At 36.3% G+C, this 25,757-nt stretch overlaps 1 protein-coding gene across 6 annotated transcripts; it reads right to left on the bottom strand.

Moving 5' to 3' along the window:
- Nucleotides 1-2,541: 2,541 nt before the first annotated feature.
- On the bottom strand, nucleotides 2,542-25,753 carry ABHD18 (abhydrolase domain containing 18). Of its 6 annotated transcripts, XM_051617520.1 has the most exons (14): nucleotides 25,496-25,753; nucleotides 22,764-22,911; nucleotides 21,894-22,002; nucleotides 19,095-19,179; nucleotides 18,032-18,132; nucleotides 16,313-16,391; nucleotides 16,139-16,223; nucleotides 15,372-15,399; nucleotides 12,944-13,082; nucleotides 10,847-10,936; nucleotides 10,080-10,181; nucleotides 8,269-8,647; nucleotides 6,282-6,444; nucleotides 2,542-5,275 (listed from the first exon to the last, which is right to left on the bottom strand). In XM_051617520.1, exons 3-14 carry the CDS (start codon nucleotides 21,983-21,985, stop codon nucleotides 5,224-5,226), a joined length of 1,395 nt encoding a protein of 464 aa, XP_051473480.1. In that variant the 5' UTR covers nucleotides 21,986-22,002; nucleotides 22,764-22,911; nucleotides 25,496-25,753; the 3' UTR covers nucleotides 2,542-5,223. The 6 variants fall into 6 exon arrangements, with proteins under 6 accessions (XP_051473480.1, XP_051473476.1, XP_051473477.1 ...); XM_051617516.1 differs by lacking the exons at nucleotides 16,139-16,223; nucleotides 16,313-16,391; nucleotides 18,032-18,132; ... (2 more) ...; nucleotides 22,764-22,911; nucleotides 25,496-25,753 and adding an exon at nucleotides 13,497-13,585 and having other exon boundaries at nucleotides 15,372-15,409; XM_051617517.1 differs by lacking the exons at nucleotides 15,372-15,399; nucleotides 16,139-16,223; nucleotides 18,032-18,132; ... (2 more) ...; nucleotides 22,764-22,911; nucleotides 25,496-25,753 and having other exon boundaries at nucleotides 16,313-16,385.
- Between the last annotated feature and the right edge of the window lie 4 nt (nucleotides 25,754-25,757).

Below are 25,757 nucleotides of genomic sequence, written 5' to 3'. Positions count from 1 at the left end.
AAATAGAAAAAAAATTACTATTGGTTCCAAGCACTTTTTGTGCAAAAAGTGACACACGTATTCTTTCTTAATTTTAAATTGATACCAAGAAAGATGAAATTAAGTAGAATTATTCAAATTACAGCAATTCTTCAAACTTGTAGAAGCATTTTTCTTTGCAACTAAGAACTCCATTTTTTCAGATGCAACAAATGTACTAACCAAGGACACGCCAACTGCATATTGCAGTGGCAAATATATTTGAAATGGAGGAAAAAAAGCCCATATCTGTGTACCTTTACATCTATGTTCCTGAAAACAGGACAACCAGTAACCCTACCTATTCAAAACAATTTTCACTTATTTTATTTGGTTTCCCAAACTCAGATCTTAAGCAGGTTAGAGTGATTTGAAAGCAGAGGGGCCCTACCTAAGTCACTGGCAAGAAGGGGATTAACCTCCTGTTTCCTCTTTTTCTCCTACAGGTCTTAGAAGGTAAGGAAGCATATGTACAGACCAGCTGAGACTTCAGGAACACTGCAATACTGCAGTGCAGGAACCTGAATAAACCAGGAAAAAAGCAGGAAACTGATTAAGAGTTAATTACAGAGGGGAAAAAAACAATAAAGGTGACCAGTAACACGGCAGCTCGAGAAGTTTTTGTGCATACTTATTTTGCTAACTTCGCGGTAGTAGAAGGCTTACTGTGTAACTTATTGGATGGACTGGGACTGACGATACAATGTTGAATATACAAGGCTTTTACAGTTACCTTTCTGTCCACTTCGTATCCTCCCTCTTGTTACCTTCTAGCAGGACAAGTCAGACTTCCTTGGCAAACTCACAGTACTTTTTTCTTTTAAGAGCATAGTATTTCAAATACTCTTATTTGAAGAAGAGGCTGATACACACTATGTGAAACCGAGAGAGTAACAGTCATTACAAGCTACTTTACATTTTAAAGCTTATGTTTTATGTTATGTTAAAGCATCCAAGCATACCAGGAAACACTGCAAATTACAGGATTGTATAATACAGCACCATTTTTTACTTGTGCAAGATTTTATATTGAGGAATTTCATGCCTACAGACTATATGAACCTTCTTTCCATAGTGCATAACTTATCATTACAGCCAAGCTGACAGAGAACCTGACAGTTTCAGATAAAGACACTTTCCTGCCCAACCAACTGTAATTAAGATCAACATTTAAAAAAAAAGCAAGAAACAAGACAGAAACAATTAAGATATATATATTTTTTAAGTGTTTCAAAATGTTAGCAGCTACCAAGGCAAAAACTGCATTCTGAGGATCCAAGGATTTTTACTTACTTACTTTACTTACTATTAAAGATTTTCTAATATGTATTTAGGGAGCATCTATATACATGCATATGTCGTTCCAGTAAGAAAACTCACCAAGACTCCATTCGTTCCTAGAATGGTATGTTTTTGCAGACCTTCTAGAGTAATACAACACAAGTGACCTATCCTCTCTCAAAAAATTGCTGAGCCCTCACTTTTGAGGGGGGTGTTTTTCAGACTGGGGGAAAAAAAATACAAAAAGCTTCATTCAATGATTAAATGTGTTCTGCTCTAGATGGTCATCAGCAGGAGAGAAATGTGTACAGAAAACACTAAAAAGAAAAAAATTACTTGGTTTATTCACAGATGACACATCAGACCTAACCTCTCACTGTCCTGAGCATTTCCTTTTTAATGCAAACACACCACCCATGCTATTCTCATGTTTTGTCAGTCTTAGCACATGAAGGTGTTACCACAGCCTTCACTTTTCAGACAGCCTAACTGAGCAACAAAATAAAATTGACTGCATCTTGGTTGCTGGGTATAACTGGCTGTCTTTGGTCAGAATAACTGCTCCAGTTCCACAGAGAAAGCCACAACTGTCCAAGACTTTATTTTGCTTTTTCATATAAACACCCTTAAGACTCCAAGATGCATCTGCCAGTAACATTTACAGCTATCTGTGCAAAGCAGCCTTCCAGCTAGCGTGTGACACCCCCATTCATAAGACAGACTTGCTGCAGGTGATGAAACAGCCTCCTCTTCTCCCTGCAGCAGCACTCCCAAACCCTCCCACCACCATCCCACCCTGCCAGAGCAACCACTATCAACAGCAGGGGCAATTTCTTCAACTACAGTTGGACAGTCCTACCATATGCTCAGAGTTCATTATAGTACAACACACCCTTGCTTGGAACGCAGCAACAAGAAATTGTAGTTTTGGATCCTTTTAAAAGTAGAAGGGATTTCAAATAAATCCAGGACATTCTAGCACAATGAAGCCACTTAAAAGTCTAAAATTGTGATCACAACGGTACCTTAATTAGATGAGACATGCCTATTTTCTTTACTAGGTATTGCATGAAGAAAAACATGAAAGCACTCTCACTGTTATGTGAAGCTTTTCCCTTCTAACTGTAGATTTACTACTCTTCTTGTGCTACAGTACTAGTAGCAATACAAAGGATTACAAGATGACAGCGAGATGCATTTTGAATTTGTCAGTCAGAAAGAAAAAAAACTAATTCACACCTGTTTTTCTAGGATTTTTATTGAAAAACATTAAAACAAAAAAATTACCAAGGCCAGTTTTACAATAAATTTAAGACATACAGAATGGCTTACCTGCTCTTAGGATTAAGTGCAGGAACTTTATTCCAATATTTTTCTCATGCAATTGCTGATTAAAATCACACTCTCATTTAACATCAAAGTGAATAATTACTAATGCTTTCTTAGAATTTAATCTTAAAATCTAGTTTAAAAAGTCAATTTTGCAAAGGTTAAAAACATTTGCACTGCAAGAACCCCCCTTCACAGACCAGTTAATAGCTTCCTGTGTCTGATAACTGACAGAATTAGACCACAGAGCTATTTTTTTTTTCCTTTTTGTTATTCTAACCTGAGAAATTTCTTACATGCTTCTTACTGGGCTTTCATATTGGGCAACATTACTTCAGTTACACAGCAGAGTGTGACTTCTCACTCTTGTCAGAGACAAGTCTTTCACTACTTATCCCAAAAGACACTGTCACAAACAGGATTTGCATTAGCATAAATCTGCTTCTGTGAATATTATGCCCTTTTGGCAAGTTAAACCCTGTTAGTAATATCATCAGAACACTAACCTCAGGATGTCAAGTTCCCATCAGTTGTGTAATTCCTAGTATTGTGCGCTTTGAAAATATTTACTTTGGCATGTTATACTTTGTAGCATAGAGAAGAACTTGCTTACTCCCCACCTTACAAAATCTGTCTTTTCTCTCTTCCATTTATTCAAGCCCTCTCCCTTGCCACCAGTTATCTCCCTTTCTCATCACTGCAACAGAAACAAGACATAAAGCACAGAAACACATTTAAAATGTGAGATCTCAAAAGTTGGGGAACAGCAGACAATGGTCTTGTATAACACTCTTAGTTGATGAATGAGCTTGTAAAATGTATTCCCCATAAATCTTTCAGTATAGCATTCAAGACTTCAATTTTAAAATAGTAAGCTTACTTATATTTTATTTCTAACCTTTCATCATTCAGTATTCTACTACATTTAAATGTGCTAGTTGCTTCACACTTGCTCCCTGTTATATATTAAAAAAACAACACTGTCTAAAGAAATGATGGAAAAAAACTTGAAATAAGTAATTTACCTTCCAACAGAATAGAACTTCTGCATTTTCAGGAACTTTGTATAAATAGTCTGGGTTATTACAAATTGTTGCACTTCAGTTTTACCTGAACTTATCTGATTTTAAGCAAACAGTGATTTCTTCCCAGTCCTGTCTGCCAGACTAAAATTCAAAAGAATATATTCATATAAACTGAGCTTTGTTTGCTTCATACTCTGCCTATTAAAAAACCATTACACTAACCATGGAGATCAATGAAGTGCTTGACTTGAAAGGTGTAGAAGTCACATACTCCAAGAAATGGCTGGATTTTTTTCTGTTTGTTTCTGGTAACTCTGGTCATTACTGTACTGAAGTTAATACTGAAGTGGTCTGAGTTTTCAGTTTTTCTGCAAAATAGCTTTAAAATAATATTTCAAGAGATCACAACAAAATAAGATGTGGATGGATACCATATACAGCTGATGCACGACAACCTTTTATTTTACTGTAATTTGTTGGCATTTTTGATCCCAAAAGCAGAAACAACAGACTTTGGATTTTCTTAAATGCATTCATAATCCTTATTTTTTTAATTATCCATCCAATTAAAAAAAAACAACTGTTGGAAAATAAGGAGCTAATCTAACTATTCTGAAAATCCTTAGTCTCACATACATTTTTAACATTATACAGTGAAATTGCATTTTGCATATCAGCAGTGACTGCACTTTAAAAAGGACCTGCTGAATTACTTCCAACAGGTCTGTATAGCACCATATAATCTGCTGTCGATTTAACTGCTAAGAATCAGACTCCTTTTGCCACTGCTTTGACAGAAAAAAAAAATCTGTAAGTTTGTTATCCAGCTCAATGCATGTAAACAGATAATTAGCACACTCCATTTTCACTTATTCCAGTTTTGTGAAACTGATAAATGAATTGCTACATGATCCTTCTGAAACAGCACCGTTTAACACAGTGGCAGAAAAATCTCATGGACACATTCAATAAAAAAGTGTCTCTCACTTTTAGTTGAATTTTGAAAGTCTCTTTTTGCAAGGTTTGATGCTGTCCTTTCTATTATAGTTCATTTTCAATTCATAAGAGAAAATCAGTGACAAAGAGGAGGCCAAGTGCTGGCAAAGCCATAGTACAACACAATAGGAACAGCAAGGGGACATGGAAGCAAGAGGAAAACAAAGTACCTGGAACAAACTAGAAATACACTAAATACAGGAGAGATCTTAGCCCTATAGCAAACTGTACATTCTTTCAATGAGTAGATCGGTTTATTTTCCATTGATTTTCCACAATTCAGCATTTATTCAGAATTTAAGGAATACACAACATGATTAAATGTGAAGTACATGGACCATTCATGTGCTAACAAATGCCACCAGTGTTTTCTCACAGGTAAAGCTGAAGTAAGTGTGTCAGAACAGCACTGGGTTGAAATTAGTTACGCTGGTACTTTACCATTTTTGATAATTGTTACCTAAGACAAAGCCAGTGACCATCTAATCAATGTTGCAAGAGGCTTGTTTTCCATGTGTGAATTCCAGTGAGCAGAAGTACAGATGAGATCAGTTTAAACACATGACCAGCACTTTCACATGGCATACTTCTGAAGAAAGCGGTCAAATGCATCATAAATTGCTTGTCTAAAACAAATAAAAAAGATCCCTTGTATCATTTGGGAAAGGGCAGATACAAGTGGGGTATTTCCATATATTTACACATATATTGATAAAGCTATCATCACGATTTCAAAAGAGCTTTCTACAAAAATATGATCTTGAATAGTTTTTTTCTCCTTCACTTATTTCTGGGATCTCTCACTTCAAGCCAGTAACATGTTCCAAAGTGGAGAGGTACTGTTTACCAACTTCAATATGCTTGCAAATGTTAATGGAGGAGTTTTCTACTCAAGTATGTCAGGAAGTGAGTCAGAGATACATCCATAATTACTCAGTTTTGAGCAACTGTCATAAAATAAGGCTGAAGTTTTAAATAGCAATAAACTAGTGGTTAGTATACCTTGACCCAGTATATTGCTATTATTTTTTGTGCTGCTTAGGCTTCCTAAAAGGGATGTACACTCTTACTAATTCCTTATATTTTAAAATAACTAGCACAAGTACTTAACTTCTATAAACTAAGGAACTACATTTATATAACTGATTGAGGTAACTGTCCTTGGAAAGTCATCCTCTAGTATTATTAATGCATGAATTCACACAAGTGCTACTCATTTGCAGCCAAGTTCACATTTTAATTCTCATTTTCAATGTGTGGCTTTTTTAACTCTCAGAAGATAACATTAGCAAAAAGACAAGAGCTGCACAATACAATATAAGCAGTCACTGCTTAAAAAATATTTTCTAGTGTCCAGTAAACATCCTAACTAAAAGCTTTTATAGGAAATCAAGAGTGAGAAGGATCATCCTCTTGCCACAGGCTTACTGACCAATCCAAGCTATGTTGCACCTCATCTTTCTTCACAAAATGGAAACACTGACCTTCTCTTTAAATTATTTGAGATCTGATAACTTTTTCTTCAAAGTAGTGCTTTAGAGTAATTATAAACTTGCTTTTAGAGGAAAAACGATGTCTCAAAATTATGGTATTAAGCTCTCAACTATTTTTAAACTTTCCTGTTTACCTTACCTAAAGAGTCCTTGTTTGAAGAGGTAGGCACTGACATGACCTCCATCCAGATACCTGATTTCACACCCAGGCCAGATTTCTTGAAGACTGCGTACCCCAGTTCGGGGAATATATGCATCCTCCTTAGCTTGAACTACTATGATTAAACTTGGGTCAACTGGAACTAAAGAAAAAATAAAGAAAAATTAAATTTTAAGGAAAGAAAAAGAAACACGTCAGCTGAGATTTCTGTTGTAATTATGCTATTTCTAAAAAAATTAAAGTTATTCTAAGCTTTAATAAAAGTATATTTTCTGAAGCCTCCAGCAGAATTTATCTGATTTTTGACATTAGAGTAAAGAGGCCATCAATAGGAAAACAAACTAATTAATCCCCTTCCCTGCCTTAGAGCAGGAAACTTCACAAGTCTCTGATGAATGACAGGAGAATTGTCTTTTCTCTTAAAACTCTATAGCATCCAGGTAAGTTCTCCGAGATCTCTCTTCTTCAGTGAAAAAGAACTAGGAGACATCTGAAAATCAAAAGAGCAGAAGCTTCATATATTTTATTTTTCCTCAAGGAGAGGAAAAAAGACAACTTTTCATATGAGAGGGCAGACAAAGAGTATTTTATGTTCACTTTCTTTCCCGTTCTCTGTATGTTTTAGTTACAACATAAAAAGCTCAACATATTGTTATATATACTAATTACTCATACGCAGAATCACACCGATCTTGATTACTGGTAGACAGGAATAATGCCAAAATGATGTTGAGAAAAATAACACCAGAATGATGTTGAGCACAGAACAGTCCTCTCTTCACAAAAAATGTGTGATATGGTAAACAGTAACAAGCCAAAATGTTTTAAAATGGGGTGTCACAAATAATTCAGACCCTCTCCTTTCATACATACTAGATCATGTATAGAGGATATGTAATGCCAAGATAGATCCCAGTCTTCCATTCAAGTTTCCATGACATCTGAATGTTAGGCAATTTTCTGAAGCTACTCTCTAGACACGCTCCCAAGAGTGCCCTGGCAGGGGATGAGATGTCTCCCAGATTATGAAGACACCTGGGAGACAACTGACAAAAAGAACTACATCACTTTGACAAGCGCATTAGGATCACAGATCCTCTTAAGCTTCAAGAGAAACCTAAGCTAAGTGATACCTGGATAAGTGTCTAGATAAACAAGAATGTCAGTACCTAGAATAACGTTTACCGGGTTTTTTCTGTCTACTGACGTAACTTTTAAAGCTTTAAAGAAAACACTTCTCTGGTATCTGTCACAAAACATCCCCAGCTAGCAGTGATCTGGGACATTATCCAAGTCAAGTAATCTAGTGTAGAAAACTTGGGAATTTTTTTTTTATTTTTTTTTTTTAACATTTACCTGTGGAGATGCCAGAACTCAAAAACGAGGTAGTGCAGGGGTCTCAGGATCAACAGTGCTTTGACACTGAAAGATAGCTCTGACAGAAACCTGTCTGAAGCTAAAAATATGCTCTGGGACATGTCGAGAGTCCATACTTTGCCTAAAAGTATCATTCGAGCTTGGTTCTCAGCTATGTAGGCTTTCTATCTGAAGATTCCTGCTTTATTTTTACTTGAATCTGCTTGAAAAACCTTATTAGCAAATTAATCAGATTAATATTACTAGATATCACACAGATGTTTTGTTCTTTTAAATAATACAAATTTGCACTGACTCATATCTGAAAATAGCCACAGCAAGCCAGAGAGAAATGAGCAAATATGCTGAAAGATAAATTTGTAATTCATATTATCATTAGCTGGCCATTAAGAAGAACTAGAGAAACAATCAGAAACAGAATGGTAAATATGTTACTGAATGTTAAAGATGTTACTGAATAACATTGAAGATATTTTCATATTTCAGCTAAAGTGCCAACAGGTTACACACTGGAGAAGGAAGAAAATACCTTTTTCTTCCACAGTATTTTATTAAGTTTTCCTAACAGCACATTAAAAAAAATACTTACCCGAGAAATTACCTACATGGGTACATTCATCCATTACTCCTTTCATGAACCGTAAGGATTCTCTCTGTAAAGTGTCACTCTTTATTCTTTTATTTATCCTGTATCCTTCTGGGCTGGTTAAGTTTTTATTGCTATTGCTACTGGTTGAAAATGTTTGATTTATACACTGCATTTTAGGTGAATCATGTACTAAGAGTCTTTCTGATGAGGCACTTGGAGTACTTTTATTTGTGGTAAAGCTGTGAACAGCTTCTTTAGATACAGTCTTGATTGTGGAATTAAGGTTGAACATTCTGGATGTCATGTCTACATCCACCAGGCTGTCCACACTGTCAGGGAAGTTTTTAACAAAGTCTTGTCCCATCTTGAAAGAATCTGTCTAAACAAAGACACCAGATCATTTGATAAGGGTTAACCAGTTGGATAATCTTATTTTTAAAATCAACTGTTAATAATAAAAAAAAGGCACAAACAGCACTGCGTACAGTACTTGCTCTTTTCAGCCTACATGTCACTCAATTAATTAAATCCTGATCATCACAACCTCTTGATAATTCTAAATTTCTGTCAGTTTAAAGAATGCAGGAAGTACTTACATATGGTAGCTTATGATTCAATTGTTTGTCTGTTTTTAATTCTGTATTAATCTCTGAATTCATAGCTGCAGCCATGTAAGCTCAAACTTCTGGGCAAACAACTCATGAAGAGCTATGCATTTCTCAGATATCTGTTTCCACTCTCAAAAAAGCAGTAATATCTTTGTGGCAAAGTCTTAAAAAAGTAACACAGCAATTTTTCATAGACATTAAGAAAGACATGCAACAGCAATAAACGTTTTTGGCCAGATCTAATGTTAGGTTTAGGACAGAAAACTCTACTGCCTCTAAATTCTAGGAAAACACAAAATGAACATGAAATGTTTCTTTTTTCCATCAGTGTCCCTGGAGTGTATTATACTTAAATGACAAGTGCCTAAGTAACTATCTCCACTCCAGCCCTTTCTCTCCTAAGATAGTTTAAAAAGAACTACCATAAGCCAAAGACTCGTAGGAAAAAGTTAATTATCAGAATTGGCTAGAACATTAGTATTGCAAAATATAAGCAGTTCCCAAAAACTTCTTCCTCCCATCCAGAAGAGAGCTGAGGCGATGAAATTTCCCTTGGGAAGAGTCTTCCAACTCTAGTCAAAAAGAGTCAAGAAAATGGCAAAAAAAAAAAAAAAATGCAGCCAGTAAAGTACATTTCATAAGGAGCAAGAAGCTAATTCCAAAAGCTCTATCTCATGTTTATCCCAACTACCTGTACAATAAATGCTGAAGACAAGGGAAGGTTAGCATCACACACGGAAACAGAAATACAGAGACCTAGCACTCTAAACAAAGTAGAAAAGTAATTTAGTGTTGCTACATATTAAAAATATTCTGCAGCAGTGTATATTTGGAACTAACTGCTTCAAAGGGCAAGAAATCACATTTTTATATTTACACGCCAGGCTATTTGCTTTCCAGACTAAAAAGCCAGTTACAGGGAAATACAATCTACAGCTTCAGTGTTCCGATTTAATTCATTTTATGTTTCAGATTACACTAATTGTGGTTACAGAGAAAACTTGTAGCAAGGGCTATGTTTAATACACATTATACATGCAAAATATGAGTTTCTGGATTTCAGGTTTTCCTTCAAAGATTAGATTTATCAAAAGCATAATAAAACAACAGGTAAACATGTTTTAGCTGACAACTGGCTACTTTTACTGTAAAAGCCACATTGTTATTTTGCAACTGTAAATAGGAAAAGTTAACTATACTTACTCCACAGTATTCAAGCATTTGAATTATTTCTTCTTCATAAACAGTCTCCGTAAAATACTGTTTCTCTAGCTCTCTCCAGTTTACTGCTTTGCTCAACACACCCTGAGATTATAAACACAAGCGTCCAGTACACAAGTGAAACTCAGAGTTGATTCTAAAATGATGATGCACAGAGAAAACTGTTCCTCTCTGTGACTTAATTTTTCCAATGGAATTCTGACCAAGATTCCAGATAAGCCTTAGAATTATTGTAACCAAAGATAAGCACATACTATAACCTAGGGCTTAGAAACCCACCTTCCTTTAAAAAAAAAAAAATAAAAAAAAAGGAAAAAAAAACCCACAGAAAACAGTCCCACTTAGAGTTTACACACATCTAGACTGGGCTAAACCAACAACAGGTGTCAAAGCCAGTCTATTATATTAACCTACTCCAGCAGCAGGAGTGAAAACAGCTACCCCTCATGGTAGCAGCACATTATCACCCAACTATTTAAGCCAGGCCCAGCCCAGAACTCTTAATCATTGTCCCACAAACCAGCCCCAGCCCCTCATTTGGTACATGACCCTCTGCAGTAGCTCAAAGCTACCTTCCTTATCATGTGCTGTATACACTGAGCAGGAAGGCTGGTTTTTGTCACTAGTCACTCACAGAGGCCAGGGTGATTAAATGGGTTAACTGAAAAGGTGAATGTGGCCCACCCAAACCTTTTGACTCAGATATCTGATTACACTCTAGCATATTAACAAAAATCTTCAGTAATTACCGTAGTAAAGACTGCAGAGGCTGTTGACCAGGAAAGACAGGGAATCAATGGCAATGGTTTAGGCCAGTTTGTCACTGCCAGTGAAGCCATCTAGAATCAAAGACACTTACTTACTACATATTTTCATGTTGAATTCACAACATGGGGAAAAAAATGTTTTCACCTTTTAATGTATTTATTTATACAGTATCAAACAAATATGCAGTTATTAACTGTGGCAGGTAGACAAAATTTCACTCATTTCAAAGATAGAGTCTATTTTTCAGTTATTTCCCTAACAATAAAGATTGTCCTGGATAGGACAAATGTCAAGGTTGAATGGGTTTTCATTTCAGCTACAAGAATTCCAAATGGAATATTCATTTTGACTTTTCAGTTGTTTAAAACAATAAAAATATTTATAAAGCATTTGCATCAAGCTTTTCCAAGCTTATTTCAAGGCAAAATTAAGGCAATCTACAGAGGGACTGTTGAAAATTCTATACTTTTAAACTCGTACATTGGAAATAAAATGTGAAGGAGAAGTAATTCAGCATGTTAAGTGGCCTTTTCTTCTGTCCTTTAAAGTTTAAACTATTACTTTTACATCAGTTCTCAGAACACATTTTTCTCAATATTCTATTTATCTCATGAAAAACCAAAGAAACTCAACATACAGAAGTTCGCTATATATGTTCTCGCCAATTTTATTTTATTGCTCTAAACTGAACAGTGTAAACTCTCTAACATAAAATATCTCACGTCTGTACCAGATGTTCTAATAAATGGGTTTCTACAACTGAACTATAATTCTATTCTAATTCTTTTTTATTAATAAAAAGTTACAAGAACACCATATATCTACACTCTGATAACCAGGAAGTCTGACTTCTCTGTTTTTAGTTCCAGCTCTCCCCATGAGTAGAACTGAATTATTGCTACCCACCTTCTATTGTAAAACACATTCTAAAGATGATCAACATAAAATATTATTTATTTTCCTGGTTTTAAATTGTACCAGAAGTCATATGAGTAAGTCAGGACTAGCAAAAAATGTGTATTACTTGACTATGGAAAAAAATAATGATAATTCAAAGGAGTTTCCAAACTCTCTCATATCTTGCCTCCTTCTATATCCATGCTGTATATGACTACGGGTGTAGGTCACAGTACTCAGTTATCCCTTTAGCATGTGCAAAGCACCTGAAGTCTCCTGCATGGTTAGGGGTGCATACAGCAGTTTGAGACTCCCAATCCAACTTACAAGTAAGATAGGGAAGAAACGGTTAAGACCAAAATTGTGGTTTCAGGAGGGTGACATTTACATAATTCATAGTTGTTTTGTACATTTACAACATTTAAAATTACAATACTGTGCTTTGGGGGAAAACTTGTTTTCCTTCACTAGACACTACCATTACCCATGTTATTTACTTAGCACTTAACAAGGATCAGCAAAACCGAGGTGCATTGGCTTAATAAGCTTTATACCTGTCTCACAGGCCAATGGCTATCTGTGGAGACACAAGCAGTAATATTTTAACTTTTTATTACTCTTTCAAGTATCTTACAAATACACCGCTGTTTTATTTTAAATATGCACAGTGTTACACACAAAATGCTGTCCACTGCATCACAGAAATCTTCTCTAATCAATACCAATGATCAGTGAAAAAAATGAGTTGAGAACAGAACTGAGACCAAAAGTCAACTGAACTACAACATGCCTACAAAGAGAAGGCATTTCACACAAAACATTTAAACACAGAAGTTTAAGCAAGCAGAATGAACGAAAAGAGGGAGAACTAGCAATTGATCAGTACAGACCTTCTTCCTACCTTACGGAAAAAAACAATTATCTGAGAAGCTTACGTTCATATTAAGCCTGTCAGGAGATGGCTGACAAAGGGCTCTATGATTTGTCAGTACTTACTGAGGATTATACTAGTTCAGCACCACAGAACATGAGAATTGCCAACAATTGGTTTCTCATGACTCTAAATGTTTATTTTAAACTACTTGTCAGAGCAACACTATAAAACAAATTATTTCTGTATGCTAAATGATCAAATGAGAAGTTAAAACAAAAATTACTGAACAGGAAATATAAAAGCTTACATGTCCTCCCATGGATATTCCAGTCATCCCTAGCGGTCCGTAGCCTTCTCTCTCTAGCCAGTGCAAAAGAGCTGCTGATTCTAGAACAAGAGCTCCTCCCATCACAAACAGGTCCGAAACATTTTTTAAACACGACCGTCTTTTCTCCCCAGAAAAGGAACACACAGGATTTATTTTCTAAGATTCGATTTTTACATTTCACACCATTCCATACACACTCTTAAACAAAGCTTGATCACACACCCAGAGAATTATGGACCTGAACTCCCATTGATTCAATAGGAGAAAAAGCAAGTCCAGATTCTCTGGCACTTCTACTTTTTCATCTAAATGAAGACTAGGAATAGACCCCTGCTAGGCTTCTGATGTAATATGACTAACAGCCTGGCCTTCTAGAAACAGATATTACCAACATTAGAATCTCATTAGTAGTGATCTTTCATCCTGCAAAGTTACAACAGATCTTTTAGAAACAGAATCAAAGTGATACATTCCTAGACATACACTATCTCATTTGCATAAACAATCCTTTTTTCCTTTTTTTCTTATTTACCTGTTTTACATGATTGAAAAATTGCACACAACATTTGAAGAGCAATCAGTATGTCAGCTTTGGAAGCATTCATCAGTGTCACTGTAAGACTGAAATTGTAAAGTGGGAAGTTTGTCACGGTACTGAGGAATTCATGTAATGTACTGCAAAGCATTAAAACAGAAGAAACAAAAAATAGTAGAAAGCTATTCAGCTGAATCATCAGAGGGACTCTAAAAACTGAAAAAAAAATTATTTTCAGATTAACACATCTCTAATTTGGGGAGGGGGCTTTGTATTTTCAGTATCACACAGGCAGGCTACAAAAGGCTACTGGGCTCATCTGCCAGCATACAATCACATTTGAGACACTCTGAAGCACAAGGACAAAGCTTACTATGCAAGTCACAGGAGAAATGAACAGAGCTGCTGCAGACCAGTATTTATAAGCTAATGTAATTCTTTCCTACTGCTTTGTTATGAGATTCCTCAGCCCTCTCCAGCTGCTATATTTATTAAACGCTGCTACTAGCATATTAACTAAAACCACTACTGCTGCTTTGTAACCTTGTACTGAAGAGTGACGGCTACTGGCTTGGGTATTAGGCTGAGCACTCCCCTTTCAAAGAATCCTTCTCTACATCATACCTATACTAAGCTGTCAAGCTGGACAACTGAGAATGAAGTAAGAAATATCCTCTCCAAAATATATAATTTATTCTTCTGCATCAGATCCTCAATAACGGAAAGAACTCCACTAATGGGTGTATTCCAGCACCCACACACTCATGTCATTTTCCAGTAATCTTACACGTCTAAATGCTACAATAAATACATATGTTTAAGCAGTTTTCTGATCAAAAAACAATTTTACAAGAATAATCTTTGTTGGTAAATATACTGAACATTAAAAAGTGGTTCATGTGTCAAAATAAAATTCAGCATCTGCTTTGAAGAAAACCTAAAAGCCATTTTAATTAAAATTTTCTCCTTAAAAGCAAATTTTATAAGCTTTTGGATTTAGGAAATCCAAATGCTGACATCTGAATAAAATCTAGAAAATCTAAAACGTCTTAGTGTGAGACAGAGCTCACAGTGAAGTCCTAATGGAAAGGACAGGTTAAAGAATTTCAGCTTTCCAACTAAATAACCTTCTACACATCTTCTATTCATGTTTGTTAAATGTCCAAGCTAGGAGTAAAAAGGACTGAAACACCACTTAATATTTGGACTTCCAGAAATGTTGGTAGACTCAAACTACAACTTTGCCTCAGACACATAATGCCTGTTGAATTCTGTTTATACACAAGTGGTTCGGAAAATATGAAAAGCAAAAAATCCAGGACTGCCTACTTAGGCTTCTAAATTCACATTAAGAAACTGACTGAGGGAGCCAAGTCCCATAGAATACTGAATATTACATAGTTTCCACTGACTAATAAACAAGAAACAAATTTATTTACACATCTGACTGTGGTCCCCTGAAAATACTTTGGAAAAGCAAAATCTTAGCAAATATAACTGGAAAGCATGCTGTCTGAACAAAGATTCTTAACAACTGACTGAAATACAATTGTGGCATTTGTACATGCACAGTTGTGAATCAGGAATATAAACTGCTATTTGCTTGCACTCGCACTCATCTCACTCTACACTAAAAGGTCATCTTGTGCAAAATTTGCTGATCACTGTGATCCCTTAACACAAAAAATGACAAAATAGCCTAGCAAAGGGCAGACAATTAGGAGATTATGAGAGGTCCATGCTTGAGACTTTTTTTTTTTTCTTAGTAAGCTTTCAAAGTGTATAGTACTTCGAGTTTCTTGAGAAAAAAAGGGGAAAAAAAAAGTGGCATTTGGAAAACACAGCATCCATTAATGCAATGGTAATACTTACAATTGATCCTTGGGTTTTCTACAGCCATGTAGAAGACTCAAGTTAAAGAAAATCAAAAGTTTATATGAAAAATTGGCAATTAAAACAAAAAATAAAGTAAAATAAAATAAATAACATACATAAATAGCACACTGATAAAAATTTGGAACTTAAATCCCCAATGTTTAACTGCAACTAAATCAAGTTAAATGTAGTTTGCAACACAAGAGTTTACTTTTGTCAGGTATACATGCAGTAAAAAAGTGGGGTTTTTAAAAAACAAATCTTAATGATAGCACTCAGTTTCTCAAAAGTACCTGAGGTATCAAAGAGTTGCATTTGAGAATGGAAGGCAGGAGAGGCAACTTCCTTTTCCACCATTAATACATTCAAAAGTCACCAATTACGATGTAGAAAGAATGGTTTTCACTCTGTCGTGGCTACAGGAATCATATTGATACTTTGATCAGTACACAGATTCAGATCAGAACTCGTACTGTAATGACTACAGTAAGATGCCGTAGGAGACATTTTCAGAAAAAAACAAAACAAAACAAAAAACAAACAGAAAAACAGTACTTGGTGCAAAAGTAACATATGCTATTAACTGAGGGAGTTTCCTTTTCTATGTTCTCTTTGTGTTTCACATTGTGTTTCGTGCAATGGCCACACTTCGCTTCTGTCCACTGGAAATGAATGCACAAAGTACATATTATGCCAGAATGATAAGTTTCTATCTTCTGGAAAGAACATTAAGAATAAATATCTTGCTTCCCACAAAAGGATATAATAAGGATTTTCTAGCAATAGAGAAGCCATACAAGCTTCTTTAATCATTGGGCGTGCCATTAATGTGCGTCTCCTCCAAAAGTGCTAAAGATAAGATGTACAAACATATATTAAGATAAAATCTGATCACTTAATTTCTCAATAACAATCAATTTTACATTTTACATACTCACATGATCTCCAGTGCCTGCTAAATGAATGCACACAGGCCTGTGCTTGCTATTCCATCTTCTGGGTATGATGAACTGAAATCTGTGAGAAACAAACAGCTGTTTTAACAAACTAAGTCTAACTGTTTACAAGCTGGCCCAGATAGATTGATTATATAAAGGCAGAATAAAGTATTTTTATAACTCATGCAGGCAAACTGACAGAGATTCAGCAATATCATTTTTCACAAACACGTCCAGCAAAGAAAGGAATCCAAAAGTAGGACATAAAAAGTGCCAAACAAGAGAAGGAGCCAAGCTGTAAGATCATGTTCCTAAAAAAGACCACTACCTCATTGTCACAATTTAAATCTTGCAGAGTGTAGAAATGGAACTTCAGAGGAAAAGAAGCCTAAACAAGTATGACTAGCTCTCCTAGGCAGCATTGCTATTTTTCTCCTAAGGGCACAACAGCTGAAATTGAAGATTAAGACGAGCAATATATTCAAATTTTTTAAAAATCAAAAACGAAGCAAATAAATCATGAAACTATTTTATGCAACCAACAGCAATCACTTAATGTCAACTACTTCACATCTGCTACTCAAGTTGTTTTCACAGGGGAAAAAAATTACTTCTGAGCCACTAGTATTCTCCCCACAAGATGGAGCAATTTTACCTACAATAGTGTTAAAAGTATTCACACAAAGCACAACGATCCTAAGGGAAATTTGTAAGGCATTTCAGAACTGTGTCAGTGTGGTCCAGTGTAAAAATTAGAATTAACTTGACTACAAATTATAAGAGAACATAGAAAAGGAAACAAACTGTATAGTGTATTTTCCAGTAGAGCACTAATTAGTCCAATAATGCTAAGAGGCAGCTTCTTTCTCTAACCAACAGAGGTGGAAGTGAAGCAGCATTTTGACTATCAAACTTTTTCTGACATTCCTTCATGTTATATGTTTAAGTACATACAAAAACATCAATCAGTAATACTAATAAAATTGGCAATGCCAGTATCAACTTCAAGTGATAAATTTTTATGTTTAAGTTATTAAACAAAGCTTGGGAAAAAAATTCCATCATTAAAGTTTCGCTCAAAACTAAAAGCAAACAAATTATGCTCCCTTTCCAAAATCACTCCTCAACTGCCAGGCAATTAGTGTGAAACCAGCAAAATTGCTATTAGGTATCTTCTGATTATTTAGGATCATCCAGCTTTCTGTGAGGATGCCTGCTTTTTTGGCAATGCACCAGATTCCCCTGCTACAATTGAATGAACTTACTATTTCAGTATACACACAATAGTTTTGTATTCAACATAAATGGAAGGCTGGAATGGTTCCTTCAAATACAACACAACATGCTTACTTCATACAGCTTCTCCTGCTATGTAAAAACAAACTACTGCCTATTCTGCTAATTGGGAAAAATAACAAAAATTTGAAAACACCCAGGGTATTCCATAGCTTTGTGCAATATGATTCTACACTCAAAAAAAGGAATTACTTATACATAGATTAATCTATCACTTAAGTAAGATTTGTATTTACTTGTGAGGTCAAAATCTATTTCAACAGTTTTTTTGCACTAATCATATCATGATTAGTACAAAAAACAGTTTGAAATTTTACAGATAACTTGCATTACAATAAATTAGCTTCACAGACTACTCATAGAACATTCTTATTGCTCTGCAGTTTTAGTTTTAAAAAGGAAATATCACTTGGTTTCTCTTACCTTGCTACAAGAGATTCAACTGGCAGGATACCTGGGACATAATGAGTCAACGGGGAAATGAAGTGCCCCTCAAGGATTCTACAGTCGGATTGCTCCTCAACCTACAGAGAGAGTTGGATGATAGCAGCGTATTTCATATTGGTGTCTAACTTGCTCTGAAAGCCAGCCTCTTAAAGGAGAAGAATTTATTACAGGATAAAAATGTACCAAAATACGTGAAAGCTGAGGTCTCTGTATCGACACAGTCAAAGTATTTGTTTCAAACTTTGCTTTAATTACATGATCTATTAAAGGAATCAAGGAATAAAGTCTAACGCTGTCCCACTTTAAGTAAATTCAAAAACACATACTAAGTTTTAAGCATTTTTCTGAACTTTAAGGTCTGACATTCCATTCCATACTGTGGAAAAGTACCTGCACAGCCACTGCTTTATTCCTTTTCCTTTCATTCTCTGCTAGTAGCCAATGTGACTTCTCATTTTCCCATCCCTTCCAACTCTATTTTATGTTTGTGCCACTGCCTCTTAATTCTATCCACAGCAGCTCAATTTAAAAAAAAAAAAAAGAAAAAAAAAAAAAAAAGGCGTAACACCAAACTTTAGAACTGCTCTTCATTTCTGACTCCTTATTCACAACTCCTAGATGGAAAAGTCTTCAGAGCAATGATTATGTCTATCTGTACATCTAACTTGGAAGTACAGGGCCTCCTTTTTCCAGTCAAGGGCATCTGAGAACTCACAGTACATTGATTTATTCTGCCTCTGCAGCCTCACTTCCTCTTCCCTCACAGATAAATGCTAATGTCCTTTTCTTGATACAGAACAACTGTCAAGTCAGTTACTGTCTCTATGCAGTCCTTAACCCAGCTCCCCAATTGCCAAACCCAACAGCAAGCCTTTTTGCAATAATGTCAAACATCAGGAAAACATAAATCTCACACAACATCACAATTCAACTCTTTTATCCTGCAACAACAGCCTGAAAAGTACAAAGTTGATTTCACCTCTATATAACATCAGAAAATAAATGTAGTTAAATTGCATCATCTCTTGCTTTTAAGTACCTTGTCAATGAACACAGGGTAATCTTTCGAAACCAGGGTCTGGCATTTTTCCCTGTTTCCAATAATCTTTCTGAATTCAAATATTCTGTTGAAAGGAAAGTAGAGAAGATTCAACTTTTAATCTAAAAAGAAGAGAAAACATATACATATAAAATTTCAGGAACTAAAGTCACAAAGAAATTAAGTTACAAAGTCAGCTTTGCATTTACAAATTAACCAGGCTAAGTTACAAAAAAAACCCACAAAACAAAAAAAATACAAATCTCAAGTACATTGCTTTTTGTTGCACACCTCTTAAAACAGTATTTTACACCTGCTATGTTGAAAACATCTTAAAGCTCAATAATAAAACTGCAAGATCTTGCACTTCCTTTCTTCTGCTACTTAAACAGACTGCAGTCTTACAGAGCAAACTATAGAAGACTCTTCTCAGGTATACAGTGAGAAGAGGCAATGACTGTGCATTGCAACATAAGAAATTCCTACTGGAACACAGTAAAAGATTTTTTCACAATGGTAGTGGTTAAGCCCTGGAAGATTCCCCAGGGAAACTATGGATAATCTCCATCATCCAGGGACTTTCAAAACTGAAATGGATGAAGTGCTAAATCACTTGAACCAACCATAAAGTTACCTTGCTTTCAAACAGACATCTGGACTAGATACCCTCAAGCTGTTCCTCTCAACTTTAAATATGCTATGCTAAGAATAACTTACTCCTTCTTATGGTTGTAAGCACACAGAATGTATAACAGGAATTATCTGTTCACCTTCCCAACACCAAAGAAAACCAAACCAAAAGGACAGAAAGAAAATCCAATTTACTAACACATTAAAAATAGCTCTACTTTAGCTTGCTTTTCTTATACAGAATAGCAAATGCACTTTGTATTTCTGAGAAAATAAGGGTAAAGGTAACCTTGCGAGTACACATGCGAGTGTGAAGCGTAAGCTAAATGAAGAGACTTCTTGCCTGACACTAAATACTCTAAAAACGCTGTGTTCATATATTTGCTCTGTAGTTAGGAGGATACTGAAGGCTAAATCTTGCATGTGTTGCGAAATTTCAACTCTTGCTGATGAGTTGAGGATAACGCATAACTATCAACAATCAACACAACAACGGTGTGCACAGAAAACTTCAGATTACTTCTAGGTAGGGTAGTGTGTAGTACCAGCCAACCCCAATTAATGATTGAGGTGCAATTTAATAAATTCCTCTAATGGAGCTACACATTGATCAATTTAAAAAAACAAGAAAAAAAGCCCAAAGCAACGTGGACACTGTTTCTAGCATGACAGGGCACGCACACTAGGGCCTAGTACTCCCTCCTCCCACTAATCAGCAGGAAAAGTCAGGAGCAGCTGGCATTCTTCCTTTTTCACCCAGGTGAAGCCAGGCTGTTGGGAAACAGCTCATCTTCTCCTTCCAGGGCAATACATTCAACAAATTCTTCTTCCACTTTTCAGAGCAGGAGGCCATCAAGCCTGCCTCACTTTTGATCTCATGTGAGAGGTTTTTTCCCCCTGCACTATGAAAACAGAAGAGCCATAGCTGATACAGTTATTATTGCCAGCAATGTGTCTGTACTGCTGTTTGACATTAGTGTAATTACCCTTATCAACCCCCAGCAAGTGGAAAGCCTTGGCCAGTATTGCAACAGTTAACAGAAGAATTAGTCAGAAGCTCCCCTATAAAGATAGCAGGTTATCTGTCTGCTAGGGGGGAGATTAAGATGGAGGAATTAAACTTCATCATGTCCCACCAAGAACCTGAAAGTTTTTAAGAGAAGGTTTTGATAATATTAAAATGTCCTATTTCATATACACACACAGAATACAGAAATTCCACAAGCAAAACAAAACACATTTTTTGCTTTTTCCAAAGAAAGTAAGCAAAACATTTTAAAACTCCAACATCCTCGTTTTGCAGAGAAGTCTGGTACTGAAGAGAAAAATCAACTGGAGAAAGATATACAAAGCAATCCAAGTGCAATGTCAAGATGAGATGTTCCCTTGGACTTAAATAAATATACAGGCTCTCACCTAGCTCTACTGTTATCCCCAAGTGAACAAAATTTTATTTCAGGTTTTAAAAAAAATTTCTTTATTGTTTTGCAAATACGTAAGAATCAGCTTATTAAATGCAGATTTATCATTTCCTATTTAAATACTACACAATGAAAAACATATTTACTCAATTTTTAAACTTAATAAATGCAAGTGCTCAACTTCCAGGTGTTACTCTTAAAAAAAACTAATAAAAATCAGGAAATATTCAAAAAATAAGATACAGTTCCCTTTTTTTTTCTTATTTTGTAGATATCTAAAAATTATGCATAAACTACTTTAGGCTGTGAGAGAAACTTCTGATTAAATCTTAGACTTTTAAAGCCCATTAAGAAGTTAAAGAAAGCTAGTAAGATCCTCCTCAACGCCCAACAGAACAATTCCACTGCAAAAATTCAGCAAATTTTGTTTATAGCAAACACTTTTCAGAGATGTTGCTTGATGTATGTTATCATATATGTGTAAGTGAAAAATGTAATTGGACACATACACATTCTCTCCAGAAGAGCCTCTTTAAACACAAGCCTTTAGCAAATTCCTTTCTGAGTTCTTTTAAATCTGTTCCCTCCTTTGTTATAAAACACATTATTTCCCGAACAAAACAAACTTTAACACACTTTTTTTTAATACAAGATAGGAACAATTGTTGGTACTTCAAGTGTTGGGTTTTTTTAATTATTTTTAGGTACTGTAAAGTACTGTTTATGCTGTTATTTTTTAACAAGTCACCTTTTCAGGTCCTCTGGCTTTCCCCATCCTCTGATGAAAAGTTTAGTGAGAAGCAACTTTCTGTACAAGACGTCTAGTTTACTTACACCCATTAGCAGCAAACTGACATCTAGAAAAAAAAAAACAAAGATGGCTAAAGGGGTTAACTTGAGTGGCAAGTTCCTGGATTCAAACACAAAGTAGGTTCTTATTCTGGTATCTGTACTAATGAAAAGGTGTATCATTTTATTACCAGGAAGTTAACCTTGACATTCAAGTAAATAATTTTCATTTTACACAAAATACAAAGGCAGTTAATACAAACTATAGCTTTCCTAAGTAAATGAAGTTTAGGAGTAGGAATTTAATATGCCTAATAGAACCAGAAATGTATTACATAATTGATGACAAGTCAACTGAAGAGGCACATAAGGTCACAGAACTACATCTTAAACCAGTCTTAACTGTATTTTACTGGAATCAATAAAAAAAAAAAGTGGCAGTCAACTCTGTCCTGTCTATCTATTTATCTATCCATCTATATATAATGGCAAAAACCATACTTAGTTCTAAACAACTAGATCTTATAGCTATATAACTATCCATTTATGAAAAAGAAAGAGAAAAAAAGTAGCTCCATTCACTGATTAAGAGAAAGCTTATTTTTCTAAACATGTAAGATAACCCTGATTTTATCCATTCCTTTCCAATTTTCACAAACTCATTTCTTCAAGTTTTTGAAACAATGCTCCCACTCTCTTCAGGAAAGAAATAATGCCATCAAGATCCTGACGAGTACCATTTCTCTTTCAGCAAATGTACTAGCTCAAGTATAGCTAAAAGCAACAAGATTTTAATCAAGCTGAGCACTATTTTCAAAGCAATACTTACTGAAGTGGACAGGGAGTCACTACTGTGCTCTTTCAATGAGGAAGGAAGAAAAAACCCAAAACAACCTCAAATCTGGTTCCTTGGCCAGCAGGATACAGGTTATTAAATTAAAAAAAAAACCAAAAAGTAGCCCAGGATCTGTGTACACCTAAGAAAAAAACGGATTTAATAATCAGAGACATGGTTATTCAAGTTACCTTCAACTATTTTTTAGTATTTCCAGATCCCTCCACACTAAACAGTCTAAATATGTTCCTTCATCACACTCCAAAGTAGTATAATTTAATTAATGAGTTGCTGTTTGGTTGGTTTTTTTCATTTTAATCCAAAGTCTATTTATTCTGCCACACTTGATTGTGGTCATTCTTAAAAGAAACTTGCCTGAATAGAACATGTTAAAATTGTCATCAGATTAATAAATACATTGCTTTGCTATATATAGATTATATATGGCTTTCAAGACATAGAAAAAAGAAAAATGCTTTAACTATTTTGTTACTATCAACATTTAAATTATAGACAGCTTAAGGTACCAGAACAATAACACTGGTACAAGCACTATAGATAACCACAATGGTTCTATGTTCCATCTCTACAAGGCAAAATAAATACCTGAAAACACCAGAAAGTCAAAGTGGGGACCTTCTTTCTATTTTAACACTTTAGGAAGCGTCCCAGTCAGTTGGCTGGTGTAACCTTATCATTCTGATCCATATATGCTTGATCTATTAGAATCACAACCTCAATACAATCTTTTCCCTTGCCCACTCAGAAAATATCCATTGACCTCACGTGCCATTAGGCTGTCAGACAGAAGACATTTGCCAGTCTCTCTGCAAGGTCCCACCTCTGCTTTTTGGAGCAAAGGGGCAGGTTGGTATTTCCCTGGTGCTACAAGAGAACCAGGTAGTGGAGACACAGACAGCAATACAGACCAGATCCTTTATGGGCCTGAGAAACAGTTCAGAGTGAGTACACACGAGTATATCCATGCTGCCAAAAACATACTAAAAGTAGATCTGCAGTTCTGTTGTTACACTGCTTACCAGTAACCATGAACAGACTCTTTAATCAATGTTTTCATGCCTAACAAAGCAGCCTTGCATGGTTTTTTTGGTTGTTTGTTGTTTTCATTTTTTAAAATCCTCTCCAAAACAAATGCCAAATGAGAGAAAAAACAAGGAGATGTTGATTTTCCTGTGAGTTGGAAGGCTGGCCCGATGCACTCTCTCTGTTGCACCAAGGGAATGCCAAAGCAAGTTTCTAGACAAGTACATTAAGTTTAAATGCAACATTGATTGAGGTGAAAGGTTGCCTTTTCTTGTATTCTATTGTATTGATTGAATAAAGGACTCTAAAGTAATTCAGGATATTTCAATTAATCAGAATCAAGAGTAAACCACTACTGGAAAGAGTACAGGAAACACTAAAACAAACAAACAAAATATTCCAAATACCTGAAGCGTGTTGTATAGAACTTTTCAGATATATTACTGAAATAAAATAGGGGTCAGGATCCCATTTCATTTATCCCAGTAACAGAAGAGCAGGACATGCTTCAATCACTACCCATCAGTGTCTACATGGAAGACACTTAGAAATACTTTTACCCTCAGAAAAGGCAAATCCAAATGTTGGAAGCTGAAGCTTTAAAACTTCATGGTAGAAGTAACAGGTGTATTTTAGCAGTGAGATTTCTAACTTGAGAAAAGAATCTGCAGAGCTTGTTTCAGAACATGACTGGATTTCCACCACTTGATACCACACACATCAATCCCATCATGATCCCTCAGCAAAACAGACCATCTGGGGGCAGTGACCTGATAAAGATGCTGCATAGTTGCACAGGGCAAGAAGCAGCAACTGTGTTATGAACATTCAATAAGTATACTGCAAGCAAGGTAAGCTTTACACAATTTTAAGCTGTGAATAGAAATTGTAACAGATGCAACACCACCTTAAGAAGTGATCCTCTAAAAACACTTCTATTTTTTAAGAGTATTTTCTAGGGAAGAAGAGAAAGAAACCTCAAGATAAATTATAGGCAAGGCTCTTGATCTAGGAAAAGTGTTTTTCTTTGCTTCCAGAACCCTGATACTGCATACTAACTACCATTTTTTTGTGTGTACACATAGAAACAAGACACAAAAATTCATTCGAAATCCAACACATAACAGCTGTTCCATTTTATCCAGTGCACGGAGTTTCAGTTACAAGAAAAACACCACTGGAAAGTACATAAAGGCTTCATTAAAGGCCCAGGCTACTGCTTCTGTACAGGAATATGAAACAGCTCCCATGCATAAGTCAACCACAGAACCAAACAAAAAGGCGTATCTATTTTAGAAGGTTGAGTCTTCAACTTTTCCTGCCCTACTTTTATTTTTTTTTCAATCTCTCTTCTAATAAACGCCCGGTTATGCTTCATGCTTTTTTCCTCTTTCCCCTCCAACAGAACATGGCTTAAAAAAAACCCAGAACGCTATTAAGTCACGGCAACAAGTCAGAAACAAGCCCAGCAATACTTTCACACACACAGGAGCCTGCGGACAAACAACTGGGCCCAAACCGGCGGCGCCGCCCCGACCCCCGAGGCGCCCCCGGCCACCGCCCGCCGGCCCCGCGCTCCCCCGGGACGCGGTTAGCAGCGGGGGCGGAGCCCGAGCCCAACATTCACTGCTCCCAGGCGCAGGGCTCAGACCTTCCCGTCCCCCCCCGCCCCTCAGTCTCACCGGGGCCCGCGGAAACTCCCTCAGGCCGCCGAGCCCTCGGCCCGCCCCCCGCGGGACCCGGCGCTGCCCCCAGAAGGGGCGGGGGGCGGCGGGAGGCGGCCCGGGAGCGCCCCCCGCACACCCAGCCCGTCCCGCCTGCGCCCGGCGAGGGGCGAGGCCGCCTCAGCCGCCAGCGGCGGGGCCGTGCCCGGGGCCGTGCCCAGGCGGGAGGCCGAGCCCCGCGCCGCTCCGGGGATGGCGAGCGGCCCCCCAGCCCGTCCCG

The sequence above is a fragment of the Apus apus genome, chromosome 4 (assembly GCF_020740795.1).
Source record: "Apus apus isolate bApuApu2 chromosome 4, bApuApu2.pri.cur, whole genome shotgun sequence".
NCBI classification, from domain to species: domain Eukaryota; kingdom Metazoa; phylum Chordata; class Aves; order Apodiformes; family Apodidae; genus Apus; species Apus apus.
Note: the sequence above shows the minus strand (reverse complement) of the source record. Positions and strands in the feature narration are given on the sequence as shown.